The sequence below is a fragment of the Sparus aurata genome, chromosome 11 (assembly GCF_900880675.1).
Source record: "Sparus aurata chromosome 11, fSpaAur1.1, whole genome shotgun sequence".
Lineage (NCBI taxonomy): Eukaryota > Metazoa > Chordata > Actinopteri > Spariformes > Sparidae > Sparus > Sparus aurata.
Window position 1 is genome coordinate 26055304 of NC_044197.1, and position 27330 is coordinate 26082633.

Consider the following 27330-nt stretch of genomic DNA (forward strand, 5'->3'; position numbering starts at 1 on the left):
GCAGGACACATTGCCTTTGATTGAGCTGCATACCGCACAGGATGTGCCCACTGAGGTTTTACAGATTGCTCACATGAAAGGCTTCTGAGGTTTACCTAATCACAAAGATGTGTGGCTGCCCCCTTGCAGCCCGGATTTACAGTCCAAACACTTTCAGGGAGCCCTGTTTTTGCTCTTTCCCTTTCTGTCGCTTCCTGCTGCAGAACGTTTCCATCTCTGCCCCTCAGAGTTCGGAAAGTGGCGTGCAATCAGGCCGCCATTTGTCTTGTTAACACAATGCAGCAAAGTCGGTTATGTAATGGCACCTGTACGTTATGTGAGCGATCCTTTTTTCGGCCATCAGTAGCATTCCTTTATAACGGACGGACAAACAAAGTGGCGAGGTTTAAACTCCCTCAGCTTTAACCCGAAGATCGCGCTTTAGTGAAATAAATTGAGCCGTCCGGGGGCCAACAAACCTGTAAAAACTCTCAGACACACAGGCAAACAAGGCCCTCACACACATGTGCCTCGGCAATTAAATCACTCAGCGACTACCTCATTCCCCTCAACCCAGAATGTGTTTATATGACAAAGACATTAGCATTAAAGCTCCATCAAGCACTACGTAATGCTGTGCAACCAGAAGCTAACAGGATCGAGAGAGCCCATTACAACATGCTGGAAGCTGCTGAGCACTGATGTCAGCTATTTAACAACCCCCTTGTCCATAACCTCAGGTTAATATTCACTGTTATAAGGAGGCCAGGGGCAAGAAGCGAGGAGGGTGAGAGGCTGGCCACCGAGCACAGATTCAGAGGCGGCCACATGTTTTATGAAGCTCCATCTGCTGGACGAAACGGGAAAAAGCATCCTGTTTTAAATGGAGGGACAAGTGAGACTAGTCTCACCTGACTGCACGTTTTAAAGACTCATATGTGCTAAACATGCTCATCATTACATGCAATGTATTTCCTGATTACATATCTCCCGAACAAGCTGATGTAAAAGACGCCAGCTTGCCAGGTCCTGACAGGGTGTGGGACCCTGTCGAACATACACACATAATGATGACAGTGATGCAACTCTTGTGACACACCCATCAGATCCCCATCTGCAATTACATAAGAATAACTGATGATCAGGCTTATAGCGGAAAATCAGAGTCCATTCCCTCCCAGGCTGTTGGATTGTTCAGTGCGTTCCCGGAGGGCCGCCGGCTACTGGAGTGATTATTTTTTCTCAAACAAGCCGAGCATTGATGAGAGAGGCGGCGCCGAGTCTTTGGGCGTCTTGAGTCGCAGCCCGATGGAGACAATGTTGGGAGTGAATAATCTCCAAGGGGGCACACATCGTCTACAGCTGAGCTAATGTTGGCATATGCTGCTCTCGCTATTGTTCAACGCTGGGCAGACCGATGACATCACACCATCAGAGGCAGTAATTTTGCCTTCACGCCTTGTTAAATGTTAAGTGGATTCAACGCCACAGCTAATTCTTTAGGGATTATTTCAGCCTCCCAAAATGGCTAAAATGTGAAACATCATGGCTATAAAATGTGTGATATCAAGGACTGTAGTTATGGGGAAGATATTTTTAAGCAGAAGAGAAAGGCCATCATTGTCTAATTTCTTTTTACACCTAAACAAACCAAATGTACAAGCTGTGTTCAGGCATCAAAACTACTGTAAAGACACCAAACACCTTAGAGATAGAGGTAGATATGCGCACATTCTAAAGTTGAACTTTTAGTAAACCCTGGGAACATAAATGCAAAGACACTATATGCTTTTCTTTCAAAGATCATTCAACACTGCTATAAAACCATAATTTTCTTGGTTAGCATTTAAAGAAATGTGGTTTGAGCTCTTAAGCAGTGGTTGGCCTCAGGATCAGGATTCTGCTGATGTTCCTATGGAACAATAAGTGACAAGGGCAATGTATTTTCCTCCTCTTTCGTCTCCCCCCATGCTGGGTAATTGCAGCCCGATTTCCACTATTGTGAAGGGATAAGGGTCGGTAATGCTTAAGTCATTATATCGCCACCCACTTTCCCCTGTAACACTTTGATCTCTGGAGCTGACAGTGGGTGAGCCATGAGCTGATGAGTGGCAACTGTGACTCTGGACTAAAAATAAATAAATAAAATAAAATGTCTGCCCGCTTCAAAACTGCAATCAAGTGAATACACAAAGAAGCAGATATAAATCTGAGGAAATAAACATGCTCTTACCAGATGCGGCCTTACATTCATGCCAGTCTGGAGATTCAAACTGGCATACAGAGCAGATTAGATGGAGAGGCGCAATGTGATGCTGAAGGAGATTAACTAAAAATGTCTTTGAAATACTTTCATCTCAAAGTTGTAAAGATATCATGATTAATAATTAAAAATATTTATATCATGATAAATAACTGAAGTGTTGAGGTTTTAAGCACATATATATATTCCCTTTCAGCAAATACCTGGCCCGCTCAGATGCTTGAAACACTTCCACTTTGGCTTTACTTTCAATGCGACGGAGCAGCAGAGTCCCTCGGAGTCTCCTCTTGATGCCTGAGCTCTAAATACTATCCCTGAATTCATGACTGTTAATCCTGAACCAGTCTGCTTGTCGATCTCACTCCATCCGGCCCTCGCTGATGCTACAATAACCTGATTTACTTGTGGTGGGAACATCTTGGACACCCGAAGGTACGGCGTCTCATTCAGTCTGCTTCACAATCAGCCACACATCCCCCGGGACACGACGAGAGACGCGCTAACCCAAACTTCACCTCAACCAGAGCCAAGAACGAGATCAACCACGGCAGACTGTTTGATACGACTTCAAAGTTAATCATATTGTCCATCAATCATCTTGGCCGGAGGCGACTGTTTTGAACAGTCCACGACAGTCCAGGCAGAAATAGCCCCTGACATGTCCCCTCGTAGAAGAGTCCAAAGGTGGTGGCCTCTCCCGGACGCCCCCAGCCAGACAGTGTTGCCAACTGTGATTTGTTGAATGGCAGCTTCTCCTCTGAGACACACAATCGGGCAGACGAAGCATGTGACTCTCTGGTAAAACCTCCGAGGTTTGGTCCACATGTACATGGGTATTGACGGAAACTGTGTTATAAAGCAAGAACCATCTCTGTCCAGACAAGGGCCTTAACACACGTGCAGAAATAGTCAATACCAACACACCTGAGAACACATATCACACGGCCATTCACATACACTGGTTAATGCTACTTTTATGTAAAGATATATGCAGCAAATCTCGCCTCTCTTTCTAAAGACAGACAACATAACATCTGTTTCATCATCAGTGTACAACTTATGATATTGTTAGCCTTTTTCAACCAAAAGTGCTGCTTCTGGGCTGCTGCTAGTTCTGGTTCCAAGTTGGTTCGACCTGGAAAACCTTTTAAGAACCGGTTTGCTTTCCCATCGGAATTAGAGCCACTGTAGAGTCACATCACACAGTCACTGCATAGGTCTCCAATTTCCCAGCAGTGCCAGGAACAACTTTGGCGGACAACATCGACTCTTTTCTTTATGGTGGTCATGAGCGATTACAGTTCGTCCTCGGTCACAATAACCCCGCCTCCAGCCCCTGACGGAAGTGGTTCTTTGTTCTAGACCAGCAAAGTGTTGGTGCCGCTCTGGAACCAGTTTTCCCTGGAGTTTTCTTTGGCTGCTGAAAATGCAAAGGGCTGGCTCCGAACCAGCACCTGAACCGCTTTAGTCGGAAAAGGGGGTATATGAGGACCTCTTGTAGGACTGGTTCCAGGTAACCAGGTACAGCAACTGCCACCTGAAAACAATGCAGACCATTTTCTTTTGAGACCGCACAAGGAGCGATTCACAACCCAGTTCCCATCGTTATTGGGACATGCAGTCACCTCCAGCATGATAAAATTACAATACTTTTTCTTGCCACGTTATTCAAATTAGCAACTGTATATCAAAAAGCTCATATGTTCTCATTTTAAAGGTAAATCACTCTGCGTGTGCTTGAACGCAATCTCAAAAATTGCGGCATTATTTCTACCAGATGCAATTCAAAGTGTGCCGCTGGGAAATGAGAGTTGAGCTTAGATGATGGCAGCATGTCACCGGGTTGATTTGGTACTTCATCTTTAGCTTGTAAACCAAAACAATCCCTAATATTTGGTGAAGTCTGCAAACAGTTAGGACAAGGCAGCCACGATCAAGCGGCAGAGAGAAAAGACGGCCGGAAAGTCTCGTGACTTGTGAGGCAGAGGCAGGTGCTCTAAAGACAACCACACCACGATAACTGGAGGCTGATAATACCAGAAAAAAAAAACAGAAAACAAGCAGGCTCTGTTGGTTCAGACTGCCAGACTGACACAAGACAGACAAAAGGGAGCGAGTGAATCACTTCCTGCAAACAACTTACTGGGGATCAGTCTCCGAGGTGACCGCGGCGACAACATTGCTGGACTGTTCTTGTTAAAGTGTGACAGAGACGCGTGTTTATCCCGAGCACAGGATGGGTTCTATCAGCCGTAGACTCTGAGGGAGTCATTCTTTTAATAAACTAGTAATGCCCTCGAGTGTACACAATGACCTCCTGAAACCAAACTCAGGCTTTGTGTTACCTGATGCGGCCTGCTTGTTATCAGTATGAATTTTTGGAGAAAACATTTGGGGAAATCACAAAAACTGAGCGCGCGTACCTTGAAAAGGCGACGTGTTGTAGAACTGGCTGTTATTCAAAATAACTGTCCTCACGTTTTTATGAAAGCACTACGAGCTGGAAAATGAACAGGCCGTAGAAAACCACCACGATAAAAACACATGGCTTTATTTACTTGAATGTTGCAAGTGCAGTTGAATGTTAATTCAAAATTTGAAATATGCACGCAAATTCGTAGACTTGGTCGCAGATGGAAAGCGTTTTGGATTTCGAACACCGAATGTGTTTTTTCACGCATTCTGGAGCTTCTCCTTGTGCGCCCGGTGTGACCCACTCCATGTGCTATGTGAAAACAGATGACATCAGGCTCTGGAAACATGATTTTTATTTTTTTTTTACTTTGCTCCGGTACCTGCCTTTCCTGGTGCCGCGCTCTGCCAACATTTAGCCCGTTTCTGGATACGGCCACCACAGCAGAGCCCTGTCCCGGAGCCGCTCTCGTAAAAAAACAAAACAGCTCTGCACGCAGCACCATTGAGCCCTGCCCAGCAAATCAAGACTAATTAACTGCAAACCAACTATAGAAATTTCAAAGGGCCACTTTCTTAAATTGGAGGAATTATTTCCAATGAATGTGTTCGCCGCAGACTAAAAACAGCTCAAATGCACTTTTAACAACAAACAGAAACGGAGGCAGAGCTTTTGTGCGGTCGCATTGAGTAACTTTATTGAGATAGAGAATTAAGAAAACTGCTAAAATAAAATGGGTGGTAATTCAACACAGGCAGAGCCACGACAGAAGAAGGAGCACATGTGGAGGCACCAGAGGTAACCGCACTATACTTTCATTCGCTTGGCGATATCTTACATACGCTTCAACGCAGTGCTAAACAGTGGATTAGTCTGCTCAGAAGGTTTATATTTTAAAGATATGTATGTTTTTCGATTCCGTATGGACAATAGATTTGGAATCTTAACGCTGTGAAGGCCTGACATGAGGAGGAAGCATCCTCTTTTCACGTTTTAAGGAACAGTTTGACATTTTTGGGAAATGGGCTTATTCACCTCGCTGTCTTGCTCTATTCCTATTGTCACATCTGTCCGATAAATATTACACAGCAATCATGGACTACATTTATATCGCGCTTTTCTAGTGGAAGTTTGGTGGATGGTGGACGACCTCGTTCCCTCCTGAGCCACAGCTGCCCCCTGCCCATCTAAAAATATAAGAAACAGCCCAAACACTGAAGTTACTGTATGTACGAAACAGACAAGATATATTGTTTAAATTCTTGAACTCAGCCTTGCTGGTATGTGGGTGCTTATACCTTCATACGGAACCAGAGCAGCTGTTTTCCCCCTTGTTGAGGGAGGACACACAGACACCTCATTGGTTTATGTCCATGTTGAAGTTTTTCCATACAAGTCCGTAACTTGCAGAGAGGAGGCTGATTGTAGGCAAACTGAGAAACAGCATATTTCCTGAAATGTCAAACGCCTGGAGGGAGGACACTGAGACTCAATGGGGGGGAGGGGGGGGGGGATTCAACATCATGGCACCTCTGTGCTCACAAAGTAAAACAATACATCTTCTTTATTTAGTCCGTACAATAACTGAAGTGTATAGAGTATGTGGGAGGCTATTTCTTGTAGTGGTAGGTGAATTCTGGCAGAAGCAGGCAAGCCTTTTCCCTGTTTCCAGTCTTCCTGCTATGCTAAGCTAACCAGCTTCTGGCTGTAGCCGTGTGTTAAACAGGCTTCTATGATGAGTGGTATCAGGCTTCTCATCTAATCCGAGACAAAAACTATCCTGACAAACCTGTGTGGTTAAACTTGTCACCCCATTTTTAGCACATTTTTCTGAACACGGTACACATGAGGTCCAAGAAAACGACTCAAGTCCAGCAGTGCTTTGGGCCGGTGTTTATTCAGCAAGCTGGAAATAAACGAAATGTTCCAAAATTCATGGCAGAACTTAAACATGGATGTTAAAAACTGCACTAATGACCGGGAGTAAATGAGAGAGGGGTCTCTGTGTCGCCCCTCGCCGAGGGATGCGCAGTCAGATGTGAGATCATTGCCTCTGACTGCAAAAGGGTGGAAAATGCGTCATCACAGGCCAGACATCAAAGAGCGCCCATCCATGGGGGTTAACATCCAAAAGAGGTTCGCAGAGGTTATAAAAACACATCTATAAACACAGGCCCCACCAACGAGCCATACTGTCAGTTATTACTGGCACTGTGTCGTCGTAATAAACTAACATTAGGTAAGAAAACGCTGCGTGGAGAACGTTCACATGGGGAGACACCCCAGAGGTGTCAGAAAAACCAGCATGTCAACATTAACTTTTACTAGCCGATGGAAAATGAGACTAATGGGCTGAGTGAAGCTCAACAGAAACGTGTTGAACTTCAGAAGTGACGGGGGCACAGCGTGGGGCTGGTTCCCTTAGTTGTTCCATTAAAACAAACAGTCAACAGATGCACGCATTACCTAATGAGTGTTTGAAACAAAGATGTGTACATTTGAGAGTAATGTTTCGAGACTCCTCTTTAACTGCTGAGCGTTATATAAAAAATGATAATAGAAAAAAATAACATACATGCCTGTGATTTCTCATCGCTCTTGTATTAGAAATTAAAATTCAAAGTGCATTTAAAAGGCATTCTGGAGCTTTCTAACATACAACACGATCATTATTAATAGATGACGTGTGATGATGGTGAACACAAATCCAGAACAGCTAACCAATGGATAAGATGAACTAAAATTGACACATTTGTTATGTTTGGCCTGATACTAGTGGCAGTACCACCGCAGATGTGACAAAAACACAAAAAGTTTTCAAAAAAAATATCTTTATTAAAGAATGTTTCAGACAGATCAGCTAAATCTTAATTATACATGTTGACACTGAAATGTTTATCTTACAAACAATGACACACATACAAAACAACCAGTGTTCTTTCTTAAAACAATCTGTAGAAAACAACTGAAAACACTGTCAGGCTGCACCGGTCCACTGCACACTGACACAAGATTAATGACTTCCTGTCAGATATGTCTGCCTCCGAATTAATGTCCTGCTGAACATCTGGGCGTTCTCATTCTAATACACAGCTGTCAGCAGCCTTAGCTGACTCACTGTCATCATGACAGTGACGGGTATGAACAGGCCTCGGCTTCTCCACGGCGTCTTCCTTAGTCATGCTGACCTCGGCACTCTCTCTGGCAGCCGAACTGTCGTCAGTGAACCCGGTGATGGTCTAATTTACACACCGAGCCCTGCCAATGTCACTGTGTTCAATCACGCCAGCTTCAACATTAACTGTGTGCTGGTTCATCTTTAATCAGCTCATTAGCAGAGCTTTTGGCACCATCACAGCTCTTAACACACGAGGTATCAACGCCAATTCCTTCCTCCTCCTCCTCCTCTTCATCACCACTGTCTACGATCTCTCCCTCCTCTGGCTCTTCCTGCCCGGCTTCTCTCTTGGCTCTTTTCTCTTGTGGGGGTTCAGTTTCGGGGCTGGTCTCTGGGGTTCCTGTCCAGATGTCGGTTCCCCCCGGGGTGCGAGCTCCTTTTTGGGATGGTGAAACTTTGGTCACTTCCTCCCTCTTTTGGTCCACCCCCTTGTTCTTAGTTACACAACTACTGCAGGCTGACACAGGTTCAGCTGAAACAATATGACCCCATGAGTGCATTAAAAAAAACAACATGATTAAACATGGCTCTTGCAACAGTGAATTCTTACATGTTCCAACACAGACGTACACAAGTAATCAGGGTGGGCAAATGCACAGCTGGGGTCACGCTTAAACAGACACAGTGAGAGTAAAGACAGTGCAGACAGTTGGATGATGCTATTGTTAGGCTCCATGCTGGTTTCCAGGTGATGCAGCGTGCCAAACTTAGATGTGCAATAAAGAAGGGTAGACGTGTGAAAGAAAGACTGCAGAATAAATAACGTAATAACAATAATTGTGAATTATACCCAATTACTTCCCTCGGTCCATTTGCGGGAAATTCTTTAAACCTTTAAACCTCCTAGACTTTTGCCAACACATTTTTTGCCTCTATCCGAGAAATTAGTTTTCCAGCTGAGCCCAAATAAGAAGATTAATGTAATTCAGCTTTTATTATTTGTGCTATAACACGAGACACGATTGAAAAGCCATGCCTGCTTCCCATTAACCATTTATCCTGGGCAGGGAACATAGATTTTGGAATGTTTTAACCAGATGAGATTTTGGTAGATTAACAGTGAATTCTCAACTGACTACAAAAAACACATACAGACCTGCTTCAGTCTAATGTTGACAAAAACCACTAAGGTCAGCACACATTTTACAGCATCATTTCATTTTGTCCATATCTCTGCATGGTTTCTTATAGCTTACAGATACAGAGCAATGGAGCAGTACCTCTGGTTATTGTAGCGGGGCAGTGTAGCAATGTTTAAGTGAGACACGAGCTCAGGACGTGAAAAGAAGTTTCGAAAATGGCGGAACATTTTGAGGAGACGCAATGCGAGTTGCTGAGAAGTTACTGGTTGACTACAGAGCAGCTATTCTTCCTCCTGTCTCTTTAAGGCCCGCCACTCCCAAATACCCTTTCTACTCTGATTGGTCAGCTCACACATGCCTGACCCAGCACTACTGAAAACAACAGAGCAGCTGTGCCAAATCAATTCTTAGGTGCCAAACTATCTGAAAAACATACATTTTGCAAATGTGTGACTGTGATGTAGAGTACTGTCACAGAATTAAAGGTGTGAATACTGACGAAGCTAACAGTAACAGATGCCTGTGGTCACCTCACTGGTAACACTTGGAGGGACGTGAAAGAGAACATTTCCAACTTATTAGTTAAACAATTTCTCCCTACAAAAAGGTAATTACACTTGGCATAGTGACATGGCTCATTTAACAATGGGACCCAAATATCAGCAAGGTAAAAATATCATCAAAGAGATGCTGGTTCAGGGTCAAAGATTGGGCCTTGACTTGGTGACTGTTGTTTAAAACCACAATACTGACCAGCTGCATGTGTTGCAGACTGCTAGACCCTTAACATTACCTCATCTTCATTGGATGTGCTGCTGTCACAGTGTCTGATTGCCCTTTATCACTTCCTGCCCAGCTTCCCGGGCCATGGCGCGTGCAATTATCAGGATGTTTCTATGGCCAACTTTATAGCAAAACAGCGTGACAACAAGGCCTTATCAGTGAACAACACACACAAGCTCAGACTAAAATGACCTCACTCCTCGTTCAGCCTGTCTGGGTCTGACAATATAATGATACTGGGTTAATGTGGTCTTTTGTGACCATACCAACCCTACTGACATGTGCACATTTCAAACACACTGTGAGCAAATCACTCTTTATGATGTGCAGTCCGACTTTGTCACAAGCCTAAACGAGCGGCACGAGAAGAGACCGACGGGCAGGTGAGAAAAACCACGGACTGATCTCCCGTGTTCTCATCTTCTGTCATTTTACAACTCATGAGGTCACTGTTCAACAGTAAGCCATGTTTGATCCTCTTTTTGGACACGGTCGCCGTTGAGGTTGAGCTGGTGTGTGTGATACTGTGCAGAACACCCTCATTTCCGTTGGGGTAGCATGTTGCCATAGTGAAAAATAAGTGAAAGGGGAGTCTGAAAGTCTCAGCTGGAGAAACCAGGACATGATACAATGCTGCTGGAATTGGGGAAATGGAGAGGGGCTGGTGACATGGGGCGACATGGGGTTTTGACTCATGTCGTACATCAACCGTTTCGTTTAGTTACGGGAAAACACACATGACAAAGGAAGCATTAAGGTGAAGATAGTGATGAAGAAATAAAGCATTAGTGGGTTAGTGTTGGTGCAGGAATCAGGACAGGATTTTGTGACATTTAAAGCTAGATGAGGGTTTTTACCTGGTCCTCTCTGAGGATACTCCTTCCAATGATCTCTCAGTACGACATGCAGCACAGGATACTCAATCAGCATTTTGTATCTGAGGTTGTCCCTTAGGCTCTTGTGAATGTCCAACTCATTGTACCTATATTTTTAGATAAAATGAAGGCAGAAACAACACAAAGAGATGATTACAAGGCATGTCAGTGATCAGCGGAAAATTGTGTTTTTCGCCTGGTTCGAGGCAATTCCAAGAGTTTTTAGGTGCTAGGTAGCGACAAAGATGGACCAAAGATGGCCACTTTTATTGAAACTCTTGAACTGGCACTGTAGCTCTGTATTTCCAGCCGCCTGTGGCACGTTGATGGCTGAGAATCATTTGAGGATTGATAGAGATTGGAGTCAGGGCTTGGCACACTGTAGATCCTGCTTGGTGTTCGTGTCAAGAGATGGAAACTGCCATTACCAAGAATCAACAGCATCCCTCACAAGCACACGAAGCGACTCCCCTACCCCTCCTCTAGCTCTTTGTGTGAGATGACATCAGTCTAGTCTTGTCTCTAAGTAGTCCTGTCATGCATTAGGGACGGTCATAAATCACCAGACTAAATGGTTAACTGGATTCTTGGGAGGTATGGCTTGCTCCTACACTCAACAGATTCAGAACCATCCAGCTTAGGCTGTCATCGCCAAAGTACGACGCATCATATATTTTGGATGTATACAGTCACTGGCACCATCCCCTCCAACTGTCAAATCCGTGCCAGACTGAAGATCATTGAGCCATTGTTTATTTTGCTAAAAGCACACACAGACAGAACCGCCCAGGTAGACACCCACTCCCAAAGCCAATCAAAGCACTCTGCTATAATGTGACATTTACAGGTCTTTGCTGGCGGGCCGGCCGCCAAGAAGCCCTCCCTCCTGAAAGAGTCTCTCTTAGGTGGGCTGAAGATCATAGGCCGCATAGGCCCACAAATAAACAGCAATATGTGCTGCCACTTCCTGCGGGACAGGATAAAGGAAAGAAGCGATAGCCTGTGGGTATCAGAACACACAGGAAATATCCTGCCACAGTGCAACAAATGGCTGCAGGATATTTACAGCACATCCCCACATCACATAGCTAGAAATAGTCCATGTAAAACTGGACAAGATATTTGGAACGTGGATTCTAAGATGGGAGGAAAAAAGGCACCATCGATGAGGTCAGAGGTTAAGTGGTGAAAGGGTTTATACTCTGCATCCTTTTGCAATGTGCATGCCAGACAAATGCGCTTTCCATTTCATTTGTTTTTATGACCAGCTTGTATTAAATTAATGTTCAGGGATATTTTTTATTTTGCTAATATACAAGCTAAACTAAAACAGAAGTGTTTGTGAACAACACAACTGAAAAAGGGGTAGATGGCAGAGCAGACCGCGGCTCCCTGTGGTGTCGGTGCGATTGTTACAGCTCTTGCCATTTCTAGAAACACGGCTGGATGACTCAGCCAAGAACACGCACACATCTGGTCTCTATATAGTGTTCTAGTGAATGAACAGAACAGAGGGTGAGACTAGTGCTCTCTTCAGGGAGGTTCCTATTGTTTTCCCCTCCGTTGCTTTGACCCATCACCAAGGATGGAGCAGCAGTAAGGTGTGAGGACAAAAAGACAGTTATTTTGACATTGAATAGGCACTACTGTGATAACAATGCAGAAAATTCAGATGACTTTAGTGCAAAACTGACATGTCAATGGCTATCAACTAGTTAAAACTGGTGAAACTGCCTCACTGTAACTGTTTCAGTTCATGGTGATTTTGGACACTCATGCATGCTGCTGGGCTGCGGCTGCAAAAAGGCTTAAAGGACGGCTTGGTAATTCTTCATGTCAGCTTTTTTATGAAACTTTTCCTTGTTTCAGGACACAGTGTCCTGAGTGTTGAAACCTTGGGCAACGACAGACAGAACCAGGCTTCATTTATAAATGTTGTGCAATGTCATTGCATAAATCAGACCTTGACAGATGCATTTTCTGTTTATGCCAAAGACTGAATTTATAACAATTGAAGTTGATGTGACAATATCAAACCCCAGAAATCATGATACCTAGATTTATTATAATCCCAAGTCTATGTCATTTGATCGTTCCTTTGATCTAAAGGCCATCCACCACCATCCGCAGGATTAACCTTATGGAATACTTAGTAGGCTTATGAATTTTTGGATTGACAATTGACTCTGCCAGCCATCGGATCACGGATACTTGACACAGCAATTGCCATTACAACTGGAGGTAGACAAAGGAGTATTACCAAAATTTTTTAGCTTCATTTAGACAAGATTAAAATTACCGCCTTTTGGTTGGATGCGTCTGTGCAACAGTCAACTTTCGGTTCCAGAGGTGTGACACTGCTGCCATTACTGCCTTGCTAATTTAGTAAAAAAGAAATACCAAAAAAACACAAATCTAGCATTACAGGAGTCCTGAGGAGGCATCTGCTGCACAGAAACAAACTTGCACAAAGCCAGAGGGCAAGCTGAGGGAGAGCAGATCGCACTGCTTGGACAGGACAGGAGCATCACTGTCTGATAGGTCCACAACACTGGTTTAAAAAAAGACAGAAAGCACACAAACAGGTTTCCTCTTTATAGGTGCAAAAGTAAAAACAGCATCTCTACATCTGACAAGTCAACAGGCAGAGATGTTCTGAGGGATTTGGCTGGCTGAGTGGAAAAGAAGAGGTAAGGGAAAGGAGAAAAGGGCATCCACTGGATCTCAGGAGTGGAAGGAATAAAAAACAAACATTGAAAAAAAAAAAATAACACCAACAAACATCAAGAAGGGTGTGAATGGATCCCTTGATGCAAACTCTCTTTTCCAGTAAGAGGATGTTGACTGGTTACTCAGTGATGTTTAGTTTAGCACAAGAGCTCCCTTATTGGAGTTGGTTAATATTCCCGGAGACATTCAACAACACAAACATGCAGTCATACCCTTTGTGTTAGACTTGGCAAATGGCCTGTAAGTAGCCATGACTACTGCTGACCACGACTTCATAACATTAATAATACATTAGTTAACAAAATTAGGGGGTTTCTTCTAAGACTGAATTATTATCAATAATGTGGAGGGAGGTCCCTTTGTGGTCACAATACCTGGAACTCCTATAATGGTATGAGGCCTCAGACTGTTGGGAGCCTCTCCTCTGATTAAAACTTATATTCTGAAGCTCTGCTCCTGTTATGTAACTGCACCTATTTCCCCTTGGATAGGCATGCTAATTTCACTCTACTTCCATTCATCCATCCTCAATCTAATGTTGACAATAAACACTTGAATTATGTTATTACCTAACAGTCCTTCATTATGCACCTCATCCCCAGAGCTATTAAGGTATGACAGGAAAAGGTTACTAAGGGATAGACAGGAGGAGACTTATTCCACTGAATTGGCAATTATGCCAGACTTGACAAGTCAATGTCGTAACATTCTTTCTCCAGAGGCTGATTCAGGATGGTGACTGGCTCAGAATAATAGCTGTTCAGAGTCACTTATCAAATTTTTCGCTGGAATTTGTGTTCCGATTGTTGTTGTGACTCATTTAATAAAACAATTCACAGTCAATAACAGGAAATGCCTGAGCTTGTGTACCTCTTCCCCCTTGATGTGACTGGACAGGAAGCGGGTCTTTCAATAGCATTTGTCATGGGTTTTATCTTATTGGCACTTGTAGCATATAGCCCAATTTTTTCCAGTATTTTATATAATGGTCGAGTTCAAAACCATGATAAGTTGAATGGATATTCTAGTTCTTGATTGACACGTTTTTAAAAATGTTTCATTTGATCAAATGCTTCTTTAAAGATTAAAAACGACTGGTTAGCTAATTGACTTATATTACACTCCTTGCTTTAGCTAACAGTCAGGAATAAAACAGACTATAAAATCAATAGGGGAACCAGCCACTGTGGATGGTCTGTGGACAACTGTTGGAAGCCTCGAGTTTGATTACGGGCGTAGTCATCATAGTTTTATGGAGCCAGAAGTCACTTTTTTGGGAATGAGAGGTTTGAGCTGGGGAGGATATCCTGATTGGATCTGACTGAGAATCTGAGAGCATGCTGTGCTTGTCAACCAAAATGTCACACACAAGGTATCCATGCTCTGTGTTATCATCTATTTTACTCTAACTGGGACCATAATTTACAAAATGGACATCGTGTTGTATACTGAAGGAGATTTGAAACTTGGGATTGAGACCATAAACTCATTATAAACCAAGTGAGAAGTGGAGTCATTTTCTCATAAGCTAACACTCTGACTTCTTCTTGCAACCAGCAGAGTCACTTGAAAGAATCAGATTTAAGGTTTGTCCGCATTGACTTCACTTTTCAGATGGAGACGCTTCATCTAGTTATCATACCGTCTTTGGTAAAAAACCTTTTCCTGAAGTTATTGCACCAACCCTTTTAGAAGTTTGATCAGTGACAAACGCTTTTGCGTTTAAGCACCAGCTGATCCGGACTGCATGTTTGCCATTGTGCGGGGAGAAACATTTTCCATGTAGTCCAAGTAAGTCCATTCTGTCTTTCTATTTTGATTATTCTTTTAAGCACCTCATCAAAATGCAAATTTCCTTCTATCATAAGCATCTTCTATGTCATTACTGATAGTTACAAATGGAGATAAGTCTACTCGCAGGCAGAGTAACTTTCCATGTGTGTGAGAAGGAGGAGAAACCCCCTGTGTTAATCATGCTTTCACAATCTCTGTTTTCTGGGTCAGACTTGCATAACATTCAGGGAGTCAAATGTGTGGCTTGTGTGTGTGTGTGTGGTGTTTGATGGTAATAATCTTCATTCGTATAGCACATGAATATCATTGAAATTAAACATGGACGTGGATTAAACATAGCAAGAAGATGCAACAGCTAATCATACAGAAACTTTAATGAGACCCAGCTGCAAATACATTGTACTACACAGTGTACTACTTGCAGTTCCAGCATATCATCATTTTGTCTTTGTTTGAGACCGTCCTGATCTGAAAATATATTATTTTTCTCCCCATTTTTTTCTTCACATTGTATTAGCAGAAGCATAATCTGAGCAGTCTTCAATCGAGCTATCGTCAAATCAGTTTTTCTGGTTGAAAATATGTATAAACTTTATGGCCCTGTGAGCCTTATATATTATTAACATGTGATTATGCAGCCTTATAATGTACCTTGTAATGGCAGTCATTACGAGGATCACGCTGTAAAAGGTGTGTGGCATCAGAGCTAATGACACATTTAAAAGTATTCAAACTTTCATTAAATTCGTACGAGGTTAAAAAGGAGACAGCCTAGCAGCTAAAGCTAAATCTTGGGTGTCATATCGCTACACTCATCTCTTATTAATCCCTCTCTATATGCTGCCATAAAATATAATTTATCTGCTTAGAAAGTGTGTGCAGCCAGTGCACCGGGCAAAGCAGAAGGAGCGTGTGTATTACAAGGTTTCATGACGTTTCACGCTGGCCGGGGGGGTAATGATTATGAGCACGGAGAATCATCATTCACTCCATGACTAAGTGGAAATGGAGGACAGCCAAAGAATCTGAAAGTAGGCGAGGCAACTCTGACTCCCATGGAAAAAAAAAACAAAAAATGGACAGATCGGAAACAGAAACATCCACTCCAGAGAGTGAGTAAGAGATGGAAGATGTATATAAAAGTTGTGAAGAATTTTATTGATCGATGGCATTCTCGATGTTGTAATAAAAGTGAAAAGCGGAGGAGAAAAAAAACCCAGAGGCATCGCTGCCAAAACTCTGTGTAGCTTCGCAGGAATTTACAAGTCAGTGATGTCATGTTCATAAACAAATTATGTCCATTTCAAACATGCTGAATAAATCAATCATGAGTGGCAAATCCAAGTGAACGGTCAGTACGGTCACAGACAGGATGCCTGAGCTATGACAGGATGCTGACGTACTTCAGAGGGGTGAAAAAGTGCCCTCCATTTTATTTTGTACAAATTCAGATCAATATAAACCCTTTATCTTATCTTTAAATCCTGTATTTGTCTGTAATAAGTGCTTGTTTAATACTTTTGTAGTAGTACAAATCTTTCAATACAATATACAATTCTTTAGTAACCAAATTCATGGGATCCTTTTCCGTCTCATGCAAAGCGTTTCTATTGAAAAACAAATATTGGATGAACATCATCATCGGTTTTGTTTTGTCTACATTTGTAGTCGTTATCTTAGAGAATTAGCAAATGTAACTAATCATAAAGTAACGCATTTCTGCTATTACTGCTATTCTGTACATGGTTTGTCCAAGTTGTGTTGCCGCTACTCACATCGGGCAGCCGCTCACACAGAGCAGAGTGACAAGCTTCTTCAACAGGCTAACAACAGTGTTGGCTTCACTAGACGTTACAGTTTGAGCGATGTTTCAGTCATAATATTTCAAAGTTCAAGTTGCTCCCCATCTTTATTACCACTGCCATACAGACCTAACAACAGTGGTGCTGCCAAGTCAGGTAGTTTTTAATCTAGTACACTGTCTATGCCATCCTAATTTAGGATTTCTAACCTAAGACTGACTACAGTTCTGTAATAACTAAATTCATATTTTAAGAAAAGTATTTTGGCTATTTTTCATCCCTAAATGCAGTTAGGAATCAAGTTTCTGTAATGCCAAGTCCAAGCAGGGCAGATATTTCCATAGGAGTCAAATAGTTTTGCTTTCTGTCCTTATGTCGATGCTACTACATAAAGATAGAAAGCAAAACTACGTTCCCCTATGGAAATCAAGGACATATCACATAATATCGATTATGGTAACTGAAATAGGTTGACAAGTTAAAAAGTAAATCTCACCTCACAGAGTTTGCTTTTCTCCCCTCTGCTTTCATGAAGACTTTAACATGTTCAAACGGAGCGTTCACATACATCTTCAACCTGAAACAGAAATCCACATTGACACAGGAGGTTAGATACGCAACTCCAACCTAATCCCTCACAAAGGACAATAAAAAAAAAACACATGGGAACACAGACTGTGCAGAATTCCCTCAGGTTGCTACCATAAAGGTCAAAACACAAAGAGCTCATTGAGTGTAGCACAGGAGAGACCCAAATGTACACTTGTCTGGTATGCTGACTGATATATGTACAGGCTTCTTGCGCAAGGAGCAATCCTCAGTGCCTGCTAGAAACAGCCAATAGGCCATGGAGAGTGAAACCCCACTCACTTGAATCTAGACTAAGCAGAAGCTGCGTCTAAAAGGTTGGCACTGAACCAAGTTAGGTGTCTTTTTTAAAGACGCTCACCAGTCTACAATATGCTCCTGCTGTCGGTTTTACAGTAGACTGCTTAATGCTGACTGTTATCAATCCAAAGGGATAGGTCAAAGGAGTCAGATCGCTGTTCTGTTAGAGGTGCAGATTAGAAATATTGAGTGTTCTGCAATCAAAGACCCTGCCTTGTTCAAAGACCGCAGTTCATGTTGGGAGAAACACAAGCCTGGGAGATTAAAAAGAAAGTGAAGGGAGAGCAAAATGACAAAGATAAATGCAGGAAAGTGACACGGAGAGAGCTCAGCTGAACCCAGTGTGAGTGAAGATAGAAAATGACCTTTGAATAACAGCTTTTGTAAATTCACCTACTGATATTTCTCCGCAGTTGCGCTGAGATAGATTGAACCTGTTAAAACAAGCTGTTCCACCTATTCATCTGCTCCATGGGAGACACTCACATTCCAGTTGAACATAATTGTGACAAAGTGTGGTCGCACGGATCAGCAGAGTGATAAATGAATTCATACTCTTTCACACTCTGCAACTAATTTTAATTTGGAGTACAATTTGTAAAAGAAAATACTTGGTGGACATGAATTTCTCCAGAGCTATCTTTGCATCTCGATCCATTCCTTCTTTAAAGAGGGCTCTTGCACATGCAGAATGATTTTTTACTTGGTCCGTAACTGAGGCATAATCCCTGGACACACTGCTGCCAAACTTAATTACAGGGGCTCTGGTCTAGCATGCAGGCAACAGTGGACCTGATACAGGTCATCAAAACCAAAGCTGCAGTCGTGGTTACAAATGGCCTGTATTTTTAGATAAGGAATGATGAGGACAGGGAGTAAATCTAACATAGAGCAGGTCATTGTACTTCTGTGTTAACAGAACAACTGTTAACAACTGATTCATAGATCAGGCAGTATCTTGGCTGCACAGTTTTAGACAACACAAAGTGTAATATGTATTATTCCCAAGACAATACGATGCAATGGCAAATTAAAGTATGTCACACTGGTGTTAGAATTATGATGCAGATATCACTGGTTCTGCATTTTCAACAGCAATTGTTGTGAGAAAGTTAGTTTTGTCACCCCCCCCCCCCACTCTCATTCCCAGTTTTTATGGCCATGAGAGTGCAGTAACTAGACAGCATCACGTGTGTTGCCAAGAGCAAAATTGTTCATTCTCAACAATGGGCTGAGCAGCAGTCGTTATTCCTTGAACTTATGAGCACTTTTAAACCACAAATCAAACTGGTGCTGATTTCTCGGTCCATTATCACATTGTTAAGTTTTCTGTTTATATTCATGGGAAGAGTGACTGAATCAAAGCAACCATGCAGTCGAATTTTTACCACTGAATATAAAATATCAATGTAAGGTTTCTGGCTTTGCTGCATGTTTCAGCAGGAACTCCAGTTGATGGCAATAAATTAACTTGTCTCAACTAAACAGACTGGTGACAAAGCAACATATTTGCAGATAATATGGAGACATCTCAAGCTTGAGCTGTCCAAAGCAGCAAAGGCTCCACCAAAGCTCTACGCACCACAAGTCATCAATTTCATCTATGTGATTGGCTGCCTACTTTGCTGTACAAAACATGGACAGAGTTGGATTGTTGGGTAAATAAGAAGGTGTATGGCTTATTTTAATTATTATTATTATTTTTTATTTTTTTTTATATACTATTATAATCCTAAATTAGGAAATTATTTTTTTCACCCACATTACACACACACACACGAACCTGGGACTTGAACCTGCGACCTTCAATTCCCTAAGCCAAGTCCCTACGGACAGGCCTAAAAAGCATGCAGGGACACGATTTTTTCATGGTCTTTTGACTTCATCGTGGCGTTATTATGACAGTACAACTAAGGATAGACACAAAGAAGGATGAGAGAGCGAGGCAATGACTTACAGCCTATGTACGTGGAGTGCACTCTCAACTAACTGACCAACCCTGGTGCCCTAGAGCTGCAATGTATAGTCAAGTCTTCAATTGGTCTATCGCAAGAAAATAAATCAACTATTTCTATCATCATTCAGTAGTTTTTTTTGCAAATATGTTTTTAAATCAAATAATTTGCTACTTTTCTCTATCATTATGACAGTAAATGAAGAGTTTTTGAAAGGTTAGTCTGTTCATTGGACAAAAGAAGCAATTTGCAGACATCACTTTGGGAGCTGGGAAATTGCGATGACATTTATTTTCCCATGTAGACCAACTGAATAATTGTTAGTCGCAGCCCTAAAAAGTGCCCCATGGAACTTGCAAAGTGTTATTAGGCAAAGCTCACTTTTGTCGTGTCACAGGGTCAGACTCTGTAGGGTGGATATAAGGAGTCAAGATCTGCTCCAGGGTTTGCTTGTCAGACACCCTTGAAAGAAGAACAAAATGTGAGAGAAAATATGTAAACGTTAACACCCAACCAAGTGAAATCATGTCAGCAAAACACTGGTGCTCCAGCAGAAAGTTTGATGCGTATATCATCAAATGCAAAGAATATGTAGCATGTATTTATGTGTAACTCACCTCCTCTGGCTGAACTCTGTGCTGCTCTGAGGGAAGATGAGCTTCAGGTGCCACATGAAGAGCTGTTCTCTAAATAAGACACAGAAAGCTCATTTTTAGTTTCAGCTTATCAACAACAGCAGTGCTTGATGCCTGTGGTTCAACAGAGACAGATGAGGTCACCGCTGCTCTCACAGTCGAACACAAATGTCCTTGTTTGAATTCAGAGCATAAAATGGATTCAGCCCTAATCTCTCCGAGACAATGCGCCTGGCCGCTTCCAAAATCTTGTCCATCTGTGTGACTGTGCGAGTGTAAGTGAATAAACCACGGTCGCCATGGAGACCGTGACATATACACTCAATACTAGGACACCAGCTGGTGGATATCAAATAATGATCACTTCTTCTGGGGTAATGCTTTGGGCAGCAACTATTAAACGTGGTTGGGTTTTTTTGTAGGGGTTGCTGGGCGTGCTCTACAACCAAACATTTAGCCCCTAAACAGCTGCTGTGTTCACATCTAGTAATGTCATCATGATGCAGAAATAGCCAACAAAATGCAATATGTCAAACAGTTTGGGAGATATGAATAATAAGATGAAATTCAAACTTTATTCTCTGAGTAATCTGAATTTTGTCAGCCTAGTAACTGATATGACACATTAAAATACTTGTGTTACTACAGAGAGAGATTCCTGCTCTGTGGACAAAACCAAGAAAAACAGAAAGTTCATTTTTGCTGCCCCTGAGGAAGAGAGCTTAGTCTCCTGGCAGAGGCATCAGTAAGTCCTGCTCTCCACAGTTGTATACTCGACATACTGAGCTGAAGCTAACTACAAGGACTCGCGTTGACCAAGACCACAGAATTAGCCATATATAGGCTGCAGCTGATTCATCAACTCGTTCTGCATCAGAGTACAAGGACCTTGATGGATCTGAGGGATGGAGATGAAACATACGACCCTAATTGTAAGGCACATATGGGAGACCTTGTTATTAAGGCTTCGAACTCACCAAGAGAGATTTACAGCACAACTTGGAGGTTTCTCTTGATATCTGTAATACAAAGATCGCTGCATCTTTTTTGGAAACATCTAAAAAACTTGGACTGTTCTCACTGACCTTTCTATTCAAGGTAAGGGTGTGTTTCAGTTGGTCGACGGTCGCTATAACTTCCGGGAGAGAGTTGGAAACTGAGGAAGGCGGCCCGCAAACAAGACTAAATGAAACATTAAAAACATTACCCCGTTCGTGAACATTTGTGCAGAGCGTTGTCATGTAGATTAGTCATTAGCAAAGGTGTTTGTTTCACTATGAAGACAAAAACTCCCATGATAAGCCATGAAGTACATGTTGTACAAAATACATACAAATAATCTACGATTTAATGGACAAAACTTGGAACTTGACACTGCTTCTGAACAAATTAACACATCACCAAAGCCAGTGCAGTTCATCCTCTGAGGACCATTAATGTGAGCAACACATTTCATGGTGACTTATCCAACAGCTGTGTAGATAATTGACTCTGGATCAAGCGCAGACTGATGGACAAATCATAATGTGATGCAGCTACATCAAGGCTCTGATGCAGACACATCAGAGGATTTTGCAGTGAGAAATATGGGCACATGTTTGGACTGAAGATGAAATATGAATTTGACATCAAATGTATTTGTTAGTTTTCACAGTTTCAGAGCAATAACCATTACAAATTTAATAATGGTTGCTTTTCGGACTTTGTTTTTATATGCTCACTTCTGTGCTATCATTGTTGACAGGTTGCATGATTATCCCAGCAAAAAGTTTAGTTCAAATAAGTCAATGCAAAGGTATAAAGTATGTATTCTGAAAAGCTCCATTATCACTGGCAATGAGCAACCCAACACTGCCACATGTGTGTTTTGACAGCAGGCAAGGCTCGGGTGCTTGTGAGGTTATTTTGCAGATCCAGATGGAAGCATTATACAACAGGGGGCATGTCTTTTTTGTTTTTTTTTTTTGTACTTGAAAACAGAAACAGGATGGGTAGGAGGAGTCCAAAAGTGAAGAAGTATGTGCAGAACTGGCAGAACACCCAATGAAAGGTGGTTATGAGTTTCCACTTGGCTGTAAGGAGAGGGTGAAAGGGGTAAAGCTGTGGGGAGAGTGTCGGGAGAGAAGACACGGAGCTGGGAGGGGATTCCCTTCATAACTGTGGGAGGTACCCAACACCTCTAACCCGTGAGTCAAAAGAACTTATGTGTTTGCTCGGTTTTGGTTTAGGAGTTTCTCCTTTAGTGCATCAGGTTGTGCATGTGTATACGTGTGCAGGTGTGTGTGTGTTTGTATGCGCAAGCACATGAGGGTGGAGCACCAGGTGTGATGCCATTATTCTGTCATTACAGCAAATGGAAACTATGTCTTTCAGTGGAAAAGGGGCTTGCCCAAAGATGCATGCACTCATTTCAGGCAAGGCTACAGTGCATACCTGGGATAAGTGCCATCATTCATTGTTGGAGAAAAAAAGAGGAGAGTGAAGCATAAAAAAGACAAAACAGAGGCACCGCGAGTAAAGGTTGCTGTGAATACCAGAACCTGCAGAAAAATATCAGGACACATGGCCTAATAGTCCTTTAACAGTTATTGCTGAAGGGCCTTAAGCAAGGCAATTAAACTACAAAGGACAGCTGTGGCAAAAAGCTGGTTGTGTAAGGTAGTTCCACTTTATAACTGTGAATACAACTAGTACATTTCCTCTCGAAATCACGCCTGTTTACAAAGATTAAACGCTTAAACCACACAAAGGCCATGCTGAAAGGTTTATAGCCTCATAGGAATTCCATGCAATAAGCTATCTGCCACCTAACATGGCCTGCACTGAAGGTATTTTCTCCTCCAAGAGGGATTATTCATCAAACAGCTTGTTTGACTACAAGCACTAAGCCTAGCTAAAATACAATAGGATTGATACATGGCCAGAATACAGTGGAAAGAAATGTAAACATGTTTCATTGTTGCAGAAGTGATTAACTGCTTGTTTCTAGGGAGAAAACTGATTTATTGAAATCTATCAATTCATGAATGAGCTACTGAATGGCAATCTGTACTGTATGTGTGTTTTGTGTTTGCATACGACAAAGAACATTCTTAAGAGTCCACACTGTTTTTATGAGTAGCAAGGACAGTTTACAATCAGCTCTGGATGCAAAACTGTGAGCTCTAGATTCTAATGTTTGTTTCTTTCGTTTCTCCCATCCTGTTTGTACTGTCGAACATCTGCTATGTTTTACTGCTTCGTCCTGTTCGCTTTCAGCTGTTCCAGGAGTCATGTTTAGTTACTGCTGCTGAAAACACGTTTCCTGTAATGCTGCATATCATAAAAGCTTCCGAATGATTTAATAATGGGGGACTTTCATTGTGAGGGATTTATAGGAAGCATATAACTCAACTAACGGAGCAACTTTGTTACTGGTGATTCTTCAATATCACTACAGGAATCTGGACAAGCACATCGCTAGTTTAAGACACACCTTGAAGCAGGTAGCCCAGTTTTGGCGTAAATGCAAATCCCTGCCCATACAATGGGAAAACGTCACTTAAGAGTAGAATACCAATTGTTTTACTCTTCGCTACAGAGTTTGCTAAAAACACTGATTGCCTCTCTAGGGCCAGTTTCTTGATTTTGGTTGCTGTAGAAACATAGCGGTGCAACATGTCAGATATTAATGTGAACGTTAAGAAATTTAAAAGCCTCACAGTCCTGACTACAAAACTGTCAGCGTACAAAGAGTTCCCTTTAGGTTTTACATGCATAACGAACATCTTACAGAATCTTCACAGATACAACTTTGTCCTCTGAAACTGAGTCTGAGCGAGTGTCTACATTCATGAGGGAGACTAAGAAATAAAGTGGACTCATAGGAGGATGGATGAATTCATTAACAAGAACTCGCTCGTGCTCACACACGGTTGATTAAGTAAGCGATTGCAGTGCCTTTAACACTAGAAAGCAGAAAAGCCCGACTGGTGGTCTGGCAGTCAGAGCAGATCCATCTGGCCAGATTAAGGATTGGACAGCTCCAACAAAAATGGCACAAAATATGAAACCATGTGTCCCGTGTATCTACCCATCAGAGGCTGATGCCAGGATCTGGGTGGCAAGTGGTTGTCTACAGAATGAGATGACAGGACAGATGAGAGGACTTTGGGGCCTCTCTACTCAGATACAACAAATACATCCAAAATACCCAAAAAGCCATGGCTGGATCCACAACCTCGGAGGGTGGAGTGGCAGAGAGGATGATTGACGACAGAGAGTGGAGACAGAGATTACAGGCAGCTGTACGTTAAGACTCCTTCTTTGAGTTCTGGCTAGAGACTCAGCTGCTGGACAAAAGCAGCAATGTTTAAGTCATGGGATTGCTTTCTCTGAGAGGCTCATAACACACTTGCCTTCAATTCTAGCAAGGCAAAAAAGCTGTGAACATGTGTGGGCTCTAAGCCTGCATGTGTACATACACGGAACACGACTAATCTTTGACTACGCTAGCAGCTCCATGAGGCTATGATGCTCATTACTTGGGCAAAAAGATGTTACTCTTAGATTCTTACCACTATCGGGTTTGGGCCAGTGGAGAGTTGACCTTCTGGTCAGAGACGATGCAAGTCAAATGATAACCCAGATCATAAAAGCCACATTTCATTGACAGGGACATTCCCCAGGGACTAGGAACCTTTGGAGCAATTCTGTGTGTTTCAACTGCAGGGACCAGGGTCTCAATTCAGTTCTAGGGGGATTTATTTTTGCCTTGCATCCTTTTGTGGGTGGAGCTTGCAGCGCTGCACAACTGTGATTGTTTGAGTACATGCAGAAATGTATTTGAGCCACCAATTTGTTTTTGATTTATCATGCTACAACACATCAACATGGAGAAACAGAAAATAAAGCATACGACAGATGGACTGACAACGATGTCCAAGACTTGTTGATATACAGCCGTGTGCAATAACAACAGCTGCTGCTTTTTCATAAGTTTAACGGACTAATTTGCCTTATCTTCACGGGTCTTCAGAACATGGTGGAAGCACAGATGGATCCTTTTAGTTCTTTGAAAAGTTGTAACTGGTACTAATAGTTCTAGGTACTTTGGGTGGAAACGCAATTTAAGAATAATCTCCTGGGGACTATGTGTGTTTGTACTAAATTTCATTGTAATCCATCCAACAGTTGTCAATATATTTGCCAATGTCGTCGGCCTCTGGAGCCAAAGTATTAATGTTGTTGGCCAAACATTAACGCTGAAATTTTTCTGTCCCAGAGCAAAAATATGTAACACATGGGAATAATTACAATAATAATTATCAGAATTAAGTTACCAAACAAGAAACATGGCGAGTTTCTATGCTCTCTGTGCAACAAATTCAGATTGCTGCTTTAATTTACAGTTTGGGAATTTCACTCAGAGCTAGAAAGCAGCATGTAGCCCACAGCTTTGTGGCCAATTGTGATGACAGCGTTTGCAACACTGATGAAACTGCTGCTTGCCATTCTGATGTGAGCTCTGCCTCTGATGGCAGCCAGCAGAGACTCTGCCCTGCGTCAGCACTGGTTAATCAAGCCAGCGGCAGCCAGAAGTTTGTCTGAGGGAGTTTCAAAAACATTTGACTAAAGCTGCTGCTGATTGTGTCATTTGAACTTAATTGCTGGAAAGTAGGACGTGACGCACGCAGTCGTCTACCACCATGAATTATGGGTTGAAATATGGCTCCCTCTGCCTTAATCCATTTGAGCATTCATTCATCACGAGCAATATTTCATCTCAAATGTATACAATGAAGAACAGTGATGAATAACATAACAGGTTTTTCAAAATTGCGTTAATTAACCTAGTTGAGGTTCTGAAAGTACCTAACTTTTTTATTTCTCTACTGCACCACTCTACTGCACCTTTACGGTGGAGAATAACTGATATTTTGACTCTGAAACAAGACAACACCATTGTCCATTGGTGATGGCCAAAAAACAATGTTCAGGTTTAAGTAGTTTTAGAGGTCAGAAATACGGCCACAAAAACATCTCCGTTCTTACTTTCACATTTCATGCAGAATGACTAAAGCATGCTAAATCTGCTTCAACAGCACATGTACCACCTGCTGTCACAGCTGTAATAGAATCTGGTGACGTGTGAAGAACGGCATTACAGCTACAGTGAATTGGTTTACCAAAGAAGTTTGGTTGACGCATGCTTACTGAAGTTTGATCAACACGTCATCAAGCTAAGCAATGTCTAAAAAAAAACTTTGTCTTCATTACTGGATAGGATCACATTTGCTGAATAGCATGGCTATGTGTAATGTCCACACAATAACATGACAGCGTACAGAAAGCACGAAGTGCTTTAAAGGATTGAGGAGCTGCAGCAAGAAGTGGGTGATAAGGCAATCAGGCAAGGATCTCTTGATTTTTAGTGGATCAACCAGAACCTCAAGCTGTAGAGAAATGGAGGAGGAGGTGGTTTGTTTCACAGCTTAACAGAAAAAAGAGGAAAAGGAAAAATTTAGCATGCTTGAGCAAAAATGTATGAACTTTAGGATAACTGTATAAAAGTTGGATGAGCTAAATTAGCATTTGAAACAAGGGGTCGTCCATCTCACAAATTATGATTGTGATCGATATATTTCAAGTGAATTGTAGAGGTCAAGTATAGAAGGCCCTCTTCTGTTCCAAAAACTTATTGACGAGTAGATTTGTGCAATGCGATCAAACCAATAGAGTGATGTAAACAGCTATATGGCCCCATTGATTGGACACATTTTTTCTCATGGCTTCTTTTGGTGTTTAATGGTGTTTAATGGTAATTCCCTGTAGACTCTACATGGAATCAAAAAAAAAAGAAGAAAAAAGAACACCATTTAGGTTTTGCATTCAGTTGCAGTCAGTTGTTACGTGTGATATTTAGGTTGTGACTTGTGATGTTTAGGTTGTGGATTGTGATATTTAGGCTGTAG

The 27330-nt window shown here is 42.1% G+C and overlaps 1 protein-coding gene across 1 annotated transcript in view; it reads right to left on the reverse strand.

Moving 5' to 3' along the window:
• Window positions 1-7469: 7469 nt before the first annotated feature.
• The window catches only part of znhit6 (zinc finger HIT-type containing 6), a 32146-nt gene continuing 12285 nt past the window's right edge, over window positions 7470-27330 (reverse strand). The window contains exons 6-10 of the mRNA XM_030432142.1: window positions 20360-20428; window positions 20124-20204; window positions 17396-17476; window positions 10556-10680; window positions 7470-8305 (exon numbers count right to left, since the gene is read on the reverse strand). Coding sequence (XP_030288002.1) covers window positions 7953-8305; window positions 10556-10680; window positions 17396-17476; window positions 20124-20204; window positions 20360-20428 — 709 coding nt within the window. The 3' untranslated portion in view covers window positions 7470-7952. The remainder of the gene's footprint in view (window positions 8306-10555; window positions 10681-17395; window positions 17477-20123; window positions 20205-20359; window positions 20429-27330) is intronic.